Genomic DNA, 12,690 nt, shown 5'->3' with positions numbered 1-12,690 from the left:
TTATAGTGGAATGTGGATAAATCAGGAATCTATGCAGTAATATGTTTGAAAGATAGACCGACAATACAGAGTTTGTCAATATGCCTTTTCCTCTCTGGTAGACATATGGTGCTAAAATAATCCTTTGACATGCTGAAATCTAATGTTTTTAGCTAGCTACATATGCTACATATTATGGCGCCCATTGTTTTCCTCTCCGGTGGGCGTTGTTTTCCTGGATTTGGTGACCTGTCACTACCGTCGTTGCCCGGTGGGCGGGGTTAACAACTACACACACTACCTCCTCTGTTGCAGTTACAGTAAACTTTTAGGCACACACTTCTTTCTAAATCATGCCTGCTAGTACGTTTTAACATTACTTTGGTGGAGTTAGTTCAAACTGTCGCTCAGATGTAGAAGTCCAGGAAACTTTTTTTTTTCTTCAATGGGTTGAAGACTGTGAGGTCGCTTTGGGAGGGAAATAACGGTACACGACATTAGCCGAAGATTAGCTAACTCGCCAGCTGCCCAGCTAGTTAACTCACTGAGTCGGGTTGAAACGGTCATGGAGGGCGCGACTTTTTCAAAATACTCCTGGATCGACTTCGTCTTCTCTGTGATCGGGGTTTGCACTTTCCTGGTGGACTGGGGCTCGGATGTGTGGGTGGCTACCGAGTTTTACCGCCGCGGGGACTTTTTCTGGTTCGCGGTGCTGGTCGGCCTCATGGTCCTGTCGTCTGTTGTGGTCCAAATGTTCAGCTGGTTCTGGTTAAAGTACGACCGACAGCTGCCCGAGTTCAGCGCACACACCGGAGCTGACACCGTGCTCTTCGGGGACAAAGTGAGGCTCTCCTGCCTGTTGCATGTGCTGCAGCTGGGCTTCCTCTGCAGGTACACAAACACATGTGGAAATGTTGATATATCAGGAAAATGCCAACCTACGCAGATAATTGTTGATTGTTTTGTTAAACCTTAAAAGATATGTTCACATTTTTTTCAAGTCTGTCTTAAAATAAGTCAAGTGCCCACATGACTTCTTTATCTGTTCATACTGGCTATTAAAAGATCCCCCTCAAATGTGATTTCAGTGTAAGTGATAGGGGCTAAAATCAACAGTGTGTCCACACAGTCATTCAAAAGTTTATCTGAAGGTTATATGAGGCTTCATCAGTCTCAGTTAGTCACATCAACTGGATATCTGCCACATTCACAGTCTTTTTTTAGCATCAAATTCCCCCTTTGCGGCTGCGGTGGAAGTATAGTAACACAGAAAGGAGTTTCACACTAAAAATACTGTAACGTTGAATGAGATCTACATGATTTGACTTGTTTGGACAGCAGAAGCTGAAATACATTTTTGCACAGAAAGAGGCTTGTGGAGTTTGTCCCCCATTACTTACACTGTAAGTGCATTATGGAGGGATCTTCTAATGGCCAGTATGAACAGGAGGAATGATTATGGCAAGAAAAACCTATTTCAATATTCATTTGGGCACCTGACTGTTGTTTTAAGAAAACTTGAAAAACTTTTTAAAAAATTGTGAACTCGTTCTGTAGTTCATATTATTAAGATATGATAACTTGCACCCATTTTCTTGAGGCTGTAAATGCTAGCCTGACTGTTGTTCTCAATATGTGGAAGTGTTTTAGCAACAGGTTACATGAAATCTAACGGCCAGCCTGTGTGATGCAAACACACCTTAGCCTTCATGTGACTGCACTTATGTTCTCTATAGATAGCTCCACCGCAGGATTGTTTCTCCGTGTGCCTGTAAACTAAAAACTGGATATTCCTACAGAGTAGCTCAGGCAGGAAAGCATGTAAACACTTTTGGCAAGTGCTGTGACCGTAAACGTATTTAAGGTGTGGCTACAAGTAAATTCAGAGCCTCAGAGGAGAAAGCATGAAATGCATAAATAATGAGTTATGTGAGCTATGCTGAAAGCAAAAGAATCTGGGTCACTTTAGTCAGTTCTTTTGAAGACACTGAATGTTTCACGCCAGATTGCTTGTATTCAAATTAAAGGGTATGTTTAGCTGCATGGATGTGGTGTATAATCTTTACTGTGTCATTTTCTCGCAGTCTATGTGTTGTCTAACAGCTCTTCTCAAACATATCCGTCCATGCAGGCACATCTCCGCCATACGACAAGGCTTCAGGGTTTGGTGGCGCAAACAGGAAGGTTCAGAGTACGCTGTGTACCTTACACATGACCTCAGCATGCTCCGACTCATCGAGACTTTCTGTGAGAGCGCTCCTCAACTCACCCTCATGATCTACGTTATGCTGCGCACCAACAAGGCCAGGACGGTACAGTGTGAGTTCGCTTTTAGTTATAATTACTTCTTCCCCACAAGGTAGAGCAAATAAGGAGATGCACATGTTAAGACTGGGTGTGATGTTTGCGTGCTTTTCCCTTAGAGCCGGACGGGACATGTTTTAGATGATATCATCTGTTTCAAGACATGTGACTGACAAAATGCACAATCCTCTAGGTTAGCACACTGATGGTTTAACTTCTGTTTTTGCAGTTGTGAGCATCGCTGCATCAACCACTTCCATAGTGTGGATGGTGGTGGACTACCACCGTTCGCTGCGCTCTTTCCTCCCTGACAAGGCCAAGCAGGGCTGGGGTTCCTCCTTGGTCTACTTCCTGTGGAACTTGCTGCTGATTGCCCCACGCGTGGCTGCCCTTGCGCTCTTTTCTTCTGTCCTGCCCGGGTACATCGCTGCCCACTTTCTGATCATGTGGTTTGTCTTTGTTTTATGGGCTTGGCGACAGAGGACTGACTTCATGGACAGCGTTGGTGGGGAGTGGCTCTACCGGGCCACTGTAGGGCTGATTTGGTACTTCAGCTGGTTTAATGTAGCAGAGGGTCGGACCCGAGGCAGGAGCATCATCTACCATTCCTTCATCACCACAGACGGAGCAATCCTGCTGGCGACTTGGTGGTTTTACAGGGACCCTGTTCTGAGTGAGTCATACGCCCTGGCGCTGCTCATCACTCTACCTCTCACCTACCTCCTGGGCCTGCTCTTCAAAGCCCTCTACTACTGCTGCTTCCACCCCAAGCTGTGGAGGCCCCTGGCGAGGGATCCAGGACTGCCTGACGATTTGCCAGATGCAGTAGTGTCCTTCAGAGATATTTCCATCCAGGACGACACCCTGTCCTCCCAGCTTCTCAACAAAAGGATGGCCTGCCATGCTACTCATTTTTACTCAGACCAAGGAGTCGATAGAAACACTAATCACACGAAGACAGCCGAGCCGTCACATCTCTGATATCTGACTTTGTGTGTATCACGGCCGACCTTATATTCCTGATAACTGTAATTGAATGCAACAATCTATCTCTACACTGTCTTCTTTTTGTCTGTTAGATGCTCAATATACTTTAAGTCAAAATACAGGCCCAAAAACAGTACTTGAAACTAGAAGTGGGAAATATGGATAAAATCCTTGTCACAATCTTTATATTTTATAATACCATGTTAGTATAATTATACTGGGATACAGTACATTTCTGGATAATCAATTGAAATACTGTTAAAATAAAATAAGTAGAAAGGAATGTCTGTCTATGACTAATAAAGAAAATCAAATACCTAAATAATCAAGGTATATAAATCACATTGATGCCAAAATTCTATAAAATAACAATATTTCCATAAAGCTGTCCTGCCCTAATGTGCAGCATTACCACAATGGCCCAGTCCATGCAGATGCATTAAAGGGAAAGCTACCATTGTATAAACGGTGTGTAAAAAAATCTCTGTTTACAAATTCATATCAAATTCACTCTCACATCTGTCATCTCTAGTTGAGAGTATTTGAAAGAGTGGTCATTTGATATGCTCTTTTATAAACCTAACACAGTGAAATATTAAGCTGTATTTGATACATTTTCTACAAAGCAAATTGTGAATCTTTTTACATGAAGTCAACTTTTACGTACATTTAGTGTGACCAAGACTATATTGTTGCTTGTTGTGTGAATAACTTGTATTTCCAAAATACAAACTTGCAGGAAAGAGGAAAATGTCACAGTTTTAAAAATAAACAAATCAAATAATAAGTAACATAAATACTCAAGTGGTAATAAAATATTATTACTAATAATAGTAATTAAGACATTATCTGGTCATTTTTTAATGTTGGGTTTAGTAAGCCTGAAAGGTCTGACAATTCTGTTTATTCTTAATGTATTTAATCTATGAATTGAAATTAATTCAGCATAATGTGTGAAACTTTTACATGACAAGTATCTAAGTATGTAAATTTGTGTGTCGTGTTTTACAGTCGTGTCACAGCTGCTACTACTGGAATCCTGTTGAAGGATTTTGAATGTAGATTTCACCTTAAAGCTTCCTTTTTATATACTGTATATAATTTATATGTCCTGTTTCTGTGCTGAACAGCTATTTTAGATCCACTTGACAGGGTTTGTAGTTTTTGTGTAAAACCAGTTCAAGTCATGTGATGATCCTCTACATGTTAGGTACAGATAGGTACAAAAGCTAATGTTAACTTCTGCTGACTCATCCAGTGTTTGTTTAACTTGTTTAAATGTTACATGTGACAAACGCCTGTTTACTTTAGTATCAGTTCAGACTGGGAGATTTGTTCTTTATTTAGCGTTATTTCCTAAAAGAACTGGTTTTATTTAAATATGTTTTGGTGTCCTAAAGTTTTATTCAAGTTTCTGTTTTGTTTCATGTGTTAATTTTACATAAAATTAAATTTAAACCTTTTTTTTTCACTGTACATTTCAGTGAATGTAGTACATCCAAACTGAAAGTCAAGGTCACTATTAGTTGTTAATTTTTTTTTACCTCATTTGCTATGTGCAATTAATAAAGTGGTATCACTGTTTTATTACCTCTTTGATCTGTTTTACTTTGCGTCTTTGACACTTGTTGATTCAGACTGAAAACACCCTCCTATCCACATGATCTACAGCTAAGTTTTCTTTTTACTGGGAAGTTTTATTTTAACATGGGAATGTCCTAAGCTGTGTAAGAGTGACGGCTTTCAATGGGAGTTAATATGCCTTTAAGGTGTGACCCTGTAGGAGGGGTTACATAATATTTAAACTGAACCTTGGCTCTTACTTTCGGTTATCTTTCAAAGCCCCTGCAGTTACGGAGTGTCGTGTAAACAGCTCTGTTCTGCTGTATTTAACGGCACTCAGAGCAGGATTTCTATGTACACACTATGGGTGTGTTTAAGTTTTCCAAAGTGGACTTCCTCTTCACTTGTGTGGGTTGGTTGTTCTTGCTGTTGGATGTAGTGCTGGACATATGCACTGTTGTGTCTTTCTACCAGGAAAAGGCCTACGTGTGTCTCGGTATCCTGCTGCTGTTTCTGGTGGGCTCGTCAGTTCTTGTTCAGATCTTCAGCTGGCTGTTTTATAGTTATGAGGACTTTAAGAGGGAGACAAAAGTTGAGAGGTACCTGAGTCGGGGCAAGCTCAAGCTGCTACATGTATTGCAGCTGGGAATCTACTTAAGGTTGTATGAATATTTGTTTGTTGCCACAAACTGTTTTTCCTTCCTGTGTATTCTGTAGTATGTGTACAAAGCTGTGTGTGAATGGAAGGAAATGAGCTGTGAAAATTAGATTAGTTTTTGTTTGGGAAAAGCCGGTAGTTTCTCTTTTCTCATGTGGCTTCACACTAAAGATCCACCCTCATTTTCCTTCGCCAATTCGTGAAAATGTTTCCTGTTTACGCTAAATACAAAATATCCTACATGGGAACTGAATGGAATAATTGTGCTGCGCTGGAAATCACACTGTGCAGTTGCACTTTGAGTCACTTTTTTATTTTAGTACACATGCTTTGCACCGTCATCCTCAGGAGGCGACTGCTGGATTGAGTCATTGAAGGAAAAACTATTACATTCATGCTCTCAGTCATGTTCTCATATTACATAATCTGTTTAATTTCCTCTTAACATGAGATGCAGAATGTTTTGTTGCAGCTGTGGTCTTTTGATGGTACTTTGGTGTCTTTTTTTTTTATATAGACACCATTTTTGTGACCACAGTGATTCAGGAATGGTTAAACCGAGTTATGTCACAGCTTCCTTGTGTACAGTAGATCATTTGATTAGATTATGGATGACAGTGTTGCTAAAAGTGAAAGTGGCTCTGTTGAAACCAAAGTTGCTCCTTTTCATGCATTATTACCTCACACATGACGTAAAGTGTACAATCCAAAGATTAAACTGTAATATATTTTACACGATGATTCAATTAGCATAACTGGATATGTTTACTATGGTCATTACAGATTTTACGTGTGTGTTCTCAGCTATTGTAATGAGCCTGTATCCCGCAAACCTTTTCCTCTCAGGCATTTAGGTGTTGTGGAGGTTTCTGTACGCAGCTTCTTCACAACATTGTCAGACCCCGAGAGTACCGCAGTGTTCCTGAACCACGACCTCAGCTTCCTGCGGCTCATAGAGACGTTCTCAGAGAGCACCCCTCAACTCGTCCTCATGCTCACCATCATCCTGCAGCGGGGTGATCTGGACCCTATAACAGGTGCAGTATGTTCGTCATTTTATAGTTTTCTTTGTGAGACGTTGTAGCTTCTCTCATGGTGACCTCTTGTCCTCCTCAGTGTTGAAGGCGTTGGGGTCAGCCTCAGCCGTCGCCGTCAGTGTGACCATGTACCACCGCTGCATGCGCTCCTTCCTGCCAGACAAGGAAAAGCAGCCGCCATCCTCATCGGTGGTCTATTTCCTCTGGAACCTCTTCCTCATCTCGTCTCGCCTCACCGCCCTCGCCCTGTTCGCCTCCATTCTGCCCTGCTTCATCTTCACCCACTTTGTTTGCTCCTGGCTGGTTTTATTCTTCTTCGCCTGGAGATCCAACACCGACTTCATGGAGAAACCTTGTGGAGAGTGGCTTTACCGGGCCACAGTGGGCCTCATCTGGTACTTTGACTGGTTCAACGCAGTCGAGGGGAGGACGAGGTACAGGACTCTGCTCTACCACGGGTACATACTGGCTGATATTGTCCTCCTCTGCAGCTTGTGGTGCTGGAAGATGAGCACAGAACCACCTTCTTTTGAAATCCCACAGTTGTACGCTATAATCACTGCTGCCTGTGTTGTTTCAGTTTACATTCTTGGTCTCTTATTTAAAATAGTATATTATAAGTTCTATCATCCAAACCTTGCCAAACACGAGTTAAAAGGGGGCCCTACTGGAGATATGGTGGATGGGGACATCATTCCTCAGGCTATAATACTGATGGGAGACGCAGACGTAGATGTTACAGTTCGCAGCATGCCCAGCTCACCAGCACCTGATGTTAAACACTACAGTAAAAGAATGAGGAAGTTGGCCGAGAACTTCTACGCCTCCTGATCTGCATCACTTGACATCCACCGGACACCGAGGTTAGACAGAGACTAAGTCATGCAAATGTCAGTCAAGCGGACAACGAAGATCACGGGCTGTGTGGGATCGTGGGCTATGACGTGATCCCTGATTAACCACAATGTCGACATCAGTTCAAATCGAGAATGCTGGATTCTTGTAAACCCTCTCTGCACTGTATGAACTGGTGCTGCTGTCTACCAAAGCACATAAAGCGTTATTGTTATTTAACATTTATTATTATTATTTATCACTATTAACTGATTTCCTTGTTAAAGGATAAATTCACATTCTGTCAAGTCTGCCTTAAAATAATACTGACATGCCTTTATGTACACTGAAAGAGTTATTGGTCGCTGTAATTGTTCCTTTGGTCCATAACAGTGCTGCAACTAACAAATGTTTTCATTATCGATTAATCCGTCAATCATTGTCTCAATTAATCGATTAATTGCTTGTTCCAGAAAAGGTCAGAAAATGGTGAAAAAAGCCCAAGATGACGTCCTCAAATGTTTTCTTTTGTCCCAATCAAAGATATTCAGTTAACTATCATAGAGGACTAAACAAACCAGAAACTATTCACATTTGATGACTAGTTATAAAAGCTGAAGAGAGAGAAGAGATCTCCTCCTAACGCTGTTGGACAAAGTCCTCGGTCCTCTCTCTGTATTTAAGGGACTGTACTGGCGGAGAGGATGGCTGAACCTTCTGATTCACTTTTTAAAAAAAGCTCCCCAACTTTATTCACATTTTCAATGGACCCTCCCCTAGACTTAGAAAAATAAAACCTTCCACACTAATATCTCATAATAATATTACAGCATTAACTTTACATGTTGGTGGTGCGATAATAATGTCCATAATATTCACCAAATGTCACACTAGCAAATATGTTGCACATAGAATAGTGCACCAAGTTTAACACTAAGACTTCAGAGACTCAATTTTTGAACCGGGCATTAGGGAAGACTGAAATAAAATATAAATCTGAGGTGAAGGGAAAATAATGAATGACCCTCATATGTTCTTCCAATAAGTTAATACTAGCCTCCCTTCAGGAAAAAGAAAAAACACATAACTGTAACCTGTTGTTGATCCCTTTTCTCATCCTAATAATAATTTTCACACAGTTCCTAAATAAAGCTAATATGAGGCTTCAGCAGTCTGAGTCAAAGTGGGCGGTTTAAGTGTTTTTAAGGATGAATTTCTCTCTTTTTGTTATTTCTCTGCATCTCACACTGTTTAGGGAAACAGAAAGAGAGAATTTCACACTAAAACAAACGTAACTTTGGACCAAAACTACTTGATTTGTCCACATGAGCCTCATATGAGATTCAGAACAAATTTCTTGCACACGAGGACTGATGATTTTATCCTCCATCTCTAAAGGAATAACCTGAATGTCTGTATCAATCGGAGGAATATTTACAGCAGGATGATCAATAACTGTTTCAATGTACATATGGAAAAGTGAGTTCTGCATTAAAATAGAATTGGAAAAATGTGAAGCTCTCTCTGGTCTGATTGTTCTCAAGCTTCTGGCATTATTTGAAATGTTATGAAGATTATATTTATAATAGATATTTTATGTTGATATAGATGTTTATGTGCATTATATAATGTATGTTTGTATTTTTTTAAAGACCTTTTGCACTAATAAAATAAAAACAAACATTCTTGTACTCAAGTGAGTCTGAAACTTTTTAAAATTTATTTACATTGTATTGAGTGTCTCAGGTACACAGGAAAACCTTACAGGGCTGTGTCGAGGTCCCAAACAGCTACGGTGGTGGTGGTGGGGAAAATAGTGATTATTGTATTTAAATTAGCATTGATTATTATGATAGTGTTCAATTTACAGGATCACATTCAGGCTTCTCTACACGTCCCTATGTAGCCTCACAAGTCCTTGACGAGGAGGTGAAATACATTTTAACAAAATAGAAAAACAAACAGACACAGCACATTAAAGCATTATCTGTTCAATTTTAAATGTTGGGTTTAGTAAGCCTAAAAGGTTTGACAATCCTGTTTATTCTCAGTGTTTATAATCCATAATTTGAAGTTAATTCAGCAAAATTTGTTTGACTTTTACATGACAAGAATCTAAGTATCTAAATTTGTGTGTCATGTTTTACGGTAATGTCACAGCTGCTACTACTGGAACCCTTTATCTTAAAGCTTCCTTTTTATATACTGAATATATTTTCTATGTCCTGTTTCTGTGCTGAACAGCTATTTTAGTTCCACCTGACAGGGTTTGTAGTTTTTCTGTTGTACTGACATTTGTTGATTCAGACTGCAAACACCCTCCTATCCGCATGATTTACAGCTAACTTCTCTTTTTACAGGAAAGGAACTTTTATTTCAACATGAGAATGTCCTAATCTGTGTAAGAGTGACATCTTTGAATGGAAGTTATTGTAGCATTAATATGATGACGATATGCCTGTGACGTGTAACCCTGTAGGAGGGGATGCACAGTCTTTAAATACTGAACCATAGCTCTTACTTTCAGTTATCTCTCAAATGTGCTGCAGTAGCAGCACTCAGAGTAGGCAGTTCAAGGGCATTTCTGTGCGCTCTAGTTTGACAGATACTATGGTTGTGCTCAAGTTTTTCCCAGTGAACTGCCTCTTCACTTGTGTGGGTCAGTTCTTCTCGCTGTTGGACATAGTGCTGGATATATACACTGCTGTGTCTTTCTACCAGGAAAAGGCCTACATATGTCTCGGTATCCTGCTGCTGATTCTGGTGGGCTCATCAGTTCTTGTGCAGATCTTCAGCTGGCTGTTTTATAGTTATGAGGACTGTGAGAGGTGCCTGAGCCGGAGCAAGCTCAAGCTGCTACATGCGTTCCAGCTGGGGATCTTCTTCAGGTGGTATGAATCTTTGTGTGTTAAAATAGGCTGTTTTTCCTTCCCTGACCGGGAGGATATCACTGAGTACCTGAGCCATGACCTCAGCTTGCTGCGGCTCATAGAGACGTTCTCAGAGAGCATCCCTCAACTCGTCCTCATGCTCACCATCACCCTGCAGCAGGGTCATCTGAACCCTATAACAGGTGCAGTATGTTACTCATTTCTGAAAGCTTAATTGTGGTGACATTGTGTGTCACTATGTATAATAGATTTAGTCATAAGTGACTATAGTGCTCAGGGATTAATTAAGGGAAAATGCTTTGTCTAGAACTAAATTAGAGATAAGATTTGTGTGTAGAAGTAAAAATACAGACGTGGCTCTGTTGAAGACCACTCTGATATCAGTTAAAAGGGCCAATGAGGCTTCTTGAATATATTACTTCAATACAATTTATGATTCCTTCTTTGAATGGTCATAAACTTGAGTACTTTTACTCAAGTGCTGTACTTAAAGGTTGTACTCTATTTCAGTATTTCAATTTTATACTACTTTCCACTTTTCAGAGGGAAATATTGTACTTTTTACTCCACTACATTAGACCTTACATTACATGACATTATCATAAGGATTATTTTTGGTAAAACAACAAAAGTAGCTCAAATAAAACCTGTTGACAGGATGTTTGTTAGATTATTCAAAAATATCTGCGACACATTTTTTTAAAAGAAAAGTGCGCTTATCTAGAAGCTGTTGAGTCCAACATTGTACTAAATGTACTAAAGTGAAAGTATTATTTCTGATTTTGAACAAACAGCACATGTGTATGTGTAAGGTTACTCCATCAATGATCTGACCAGGTGGAAACATGTTTTGCTGTTTTTGCTTTAGTCTGATTTATAGTTTTCTTTGTGAGACGTTGTAGCTTCTCTCATGGTGACCTCTTGTCTTCCTCAGTGTTGAAGGCAGTCTGGTCGGCCTTACTCATCACCGTCAGTGTGACCATGTACCACCGCTCCATGCGCTCCTTCCTGCCAGACAAGAAAAAGCAGCCGCCGTCCTCATCGGTGGTCTATTTCCTCTGGAACCTCTTCCTCATCTCGTCTCGCCTCACCGCTCTCGCCCTGTTCGCCTCCATTCTGCCCTGCTTCATCTTCATCCACTTTGTTTGCTCCTGGATGGTTTTATTCTTCTTCGCCTGGAGATCCAAGACTGAATTCATGGACAAACCTTGTGGAGAGTGGTTTTACCGGGCCACAGTGGGCCTCATCTGGTACTTTGACTGGTTCAACGTAGTCGTGGGGAGGACGAGGTACAGGACTCTGCTCTACCACGGGTACATACTGGCTGATATTGTCCTCCTCTGCAGCTTGTGGTGCTGGAAGATGAGCACAGAACCACCTTCTTTTGAAATCCCACAGTTGTACGCTATAATCACTGCTGCCTGTGTTGTTTCAGTTTACATTCTTGGTCTCTTATTTAAAATAGTATATTATAAGTTCTACCATCCAAACCTTGCCAAAGACGAGTTAAAAGGGGGCCCTACTGGAGATGTGGTGGATGGGGACATCATTCCTCAGGCTGTAATACCGATGGGAGACGCAGATGATGTTACAGTTCGCAGCATGCCCAGCTCACCAGCACCTGATGTTAAACACTACAATAAAAGAATGAGGAAGCTGGCCGAGAACTTCTACGCCTCCTGACCTGCATCACTTGACATCCGCCGGACTCCGAGGTTAGACAGAGACTAAGTCATGCAAATGTCAGTCAAGTGGACAACGAAGATCACGGGCTGTGTGGGATCGTGGGCTATGACGTGATCCCTGATTAACCACAATCTCGTGGGAGACAACTTCAGTTCAAATCGAGAATGCTGTTCTTGTTCTTGTGAACCCTCTCTGAACCGTACCAACTGCTGCTGCCGTCTACCAAAGCACGTAAAACTGCCAATCATTATTTATCATTATTATTTATCATGTGTCATTATTAACTGATTTCCATGTTAAAGGATGGATTCACATTCTGTCAAGTCTGCCTTAAAATAATACTGACTTTATGTACACTGAAAGAATTATTGGTTGCTGTAATTGTTCCTCAAAACGATTTATCGATTATCAAAATAGTTGTGGATTAATTTAATAGTTGGCAACTAACTGATTAATGGACTAATCATTCCCTTACAGCTCTAGTTATAATGGCTGAAGAAAGAGAGAAGAGGTCTCCTCCTAATGCTGTTGGACAAATAGCAGCGAAAAGAAAAAACATAACTTTACCCCTTTGTTGATTCCTTTTCCCGCTCCGCTCTAATAACTTTCACAAAGTCCCTAAACAAAACTAATATGAGGCTTCAGCAGAGTCTGAGTCAAAGTGGGAAAATTTAGTCTTATTAGTATGAATTTCTCTCTTTTTGTTATTTCTTTGCATCTCACACTGTTCACAGAAACAGAAAGAGAGAAT

At 40.7% G+C, this 12,690-nt stretch overlaps 3 protein-coding genes across 3 annotated transcripts; all 3 read left to right on the top strand.

The window, feature by feature from the left end:
• The first annotated feature begins 524 nt into the window (after positions 1 to 524).
• Positions 525 to 4,860, top strand: xkr8.3 (XK related 8, tandem duplicate 3). The gene is made up of 3 exons (XM_044336653.1): positions 525 to 870; positions 2,111 to 2,298; positions 2,513 to 4,860. Exons 1-3 carry the CDS (start codon positions 545 to 547, stop codon positions 3,262 to 3,264), a joined length of 1,266 nt encoding a protein of 421 aa, XP_044192588.1. The 5' UTR covers positions 525 to 544; the 3' UTR covers positions 3,265 to 4,860.
• A 98-nt stretch (positions 4,861 to 4,958) lies between these two features.
• Positions 4,959 to 7,830, top strand: LOC122970501 (XK-related protein 8-like). The gene is made up of 3 exons (XM_044336654.1): positions 4,959 to 5,492; positions 6,338 to 6,528; positions 6,608 to 7,830. Exons 1-3 carry the CDS (start codon positions 5,197 to 5,199, stop codon positions 7,357 to 7,359), a joined length of 1,239 nt encoding a protein of 412 aa, XP_044192589.1. The 5' UTR covers positions 4,959 to 5,196; the 3' UTR covers positions 7,360 to 7,830.
• A 1,591-nt stretch (positions 7,831 to 9,421) lies between these two features.
• Positions 9,422 to 12,285, top strand: LOC122969257 (XK-related protein 8-like). The gene is made up of 2 exons (XM_044334800.1): positions 9,422 to 10,435; positions 11,188 to 12,285. Exons 1-2 carry the CDS (start codon positions 9,901 to 9,903, stop codon positions 11,934 to 11,936), a joined length of 1,284 nt encoding a protein of 427 aa, XP_044190735.1. The 5' UTR covers positions 9,422 to 9,900; the 3' UTR covers positions 11,937 to 12,285.
• The last annotated feature ends 405 nt before the right edge of the window (positions 12,286 to 12,690 follow it).

The sequence above is a fragment of the Thunnus albacares genome, chromosome 19 (assembly GCF_914725855.1).
Source record: "Thunnus albacares chromosome 19, fThuAlb1.1, whole genome shotgun sequence".
In the NCBI taxonomy this organism is placed as follows: domain Eukaryota; kingdom Metazoa; phylum Chordata; class Actinopteri; order Scombriformes; family Scombridae; genus Thunnus; species Thunnus albacares.
Note: the sequence above shows the minus strand (reverse complement) of the source record. Positions and strands in the feature narration are given on the sequence as shown.

What these genes read in the sequence shown, in the direction of transcription:
- xkr8.3 (XM_044336653.1), top strand. Translation starts at nt 545, where the DNA reads ATGGAGGGCGCGACTTTTTCAAAATACTCCTGGATCGACTTCGTCTTC. An exon ending in CAGCTGGGCTTCCTCTGCAG is followed by an intron (nt 871 to 2,110) that starts GTACACAAACAC and finishes CCGTCCATGCAG; the next exon opens with GCACATCTCCGCCATACGAC. An exon ending in CAAGGCCAGGACGGTACAGT is followed by an intron (nt 2,299 to 2,512) that starts GTGAGTTCGCTT and finishes CTGTTTTTGCAG; the next exon opens with TTGTGAGCATCGCTGCATCA.
- LOC122970501 (XM_044336654.1), top strand. Translation starts at nt 5,197, where the DNA reads ATGGGTGTGTTTAAGTTTTCCAAAGTGGACTTCCTCTTCACTTGTGTG. An exon ending in CAGCTGGGAATCTACTTAAG is followed by an intron (nt 5,493 to 6,337) that starts GTTGTATGAATA and finishes TTTTCCTCTCAG; the next exon opens with GCATTTAGGTGTTGTGGAGG. An exon ending in TGATCTGGACCCTATAACAG is followed by an intron (nt 6,529 to 6,607) that starts GTGCAGTATGTT and finishes TGTCCTCCTCAG; the next exon opens with TGTTGAAGGCGTTGGGGTCA.
- LOC122969257 (XM_044334800.1), top strand. Translation starts at nt 9,901, where the DNA reads ATGTGCTGCAGTAGCAGCACTCAGAGTAGGCAGTTCAAGGGCATTTCT. An exon ending in TCATCTGAACCCTATAACAG is followed by an intron (nt 10,436 to 11,187) that starts GTGCAGTATGTT and finishes TGTCTTCCTCAG; the next exon opens with TGTTGAAGGCAGTCTGGTCG.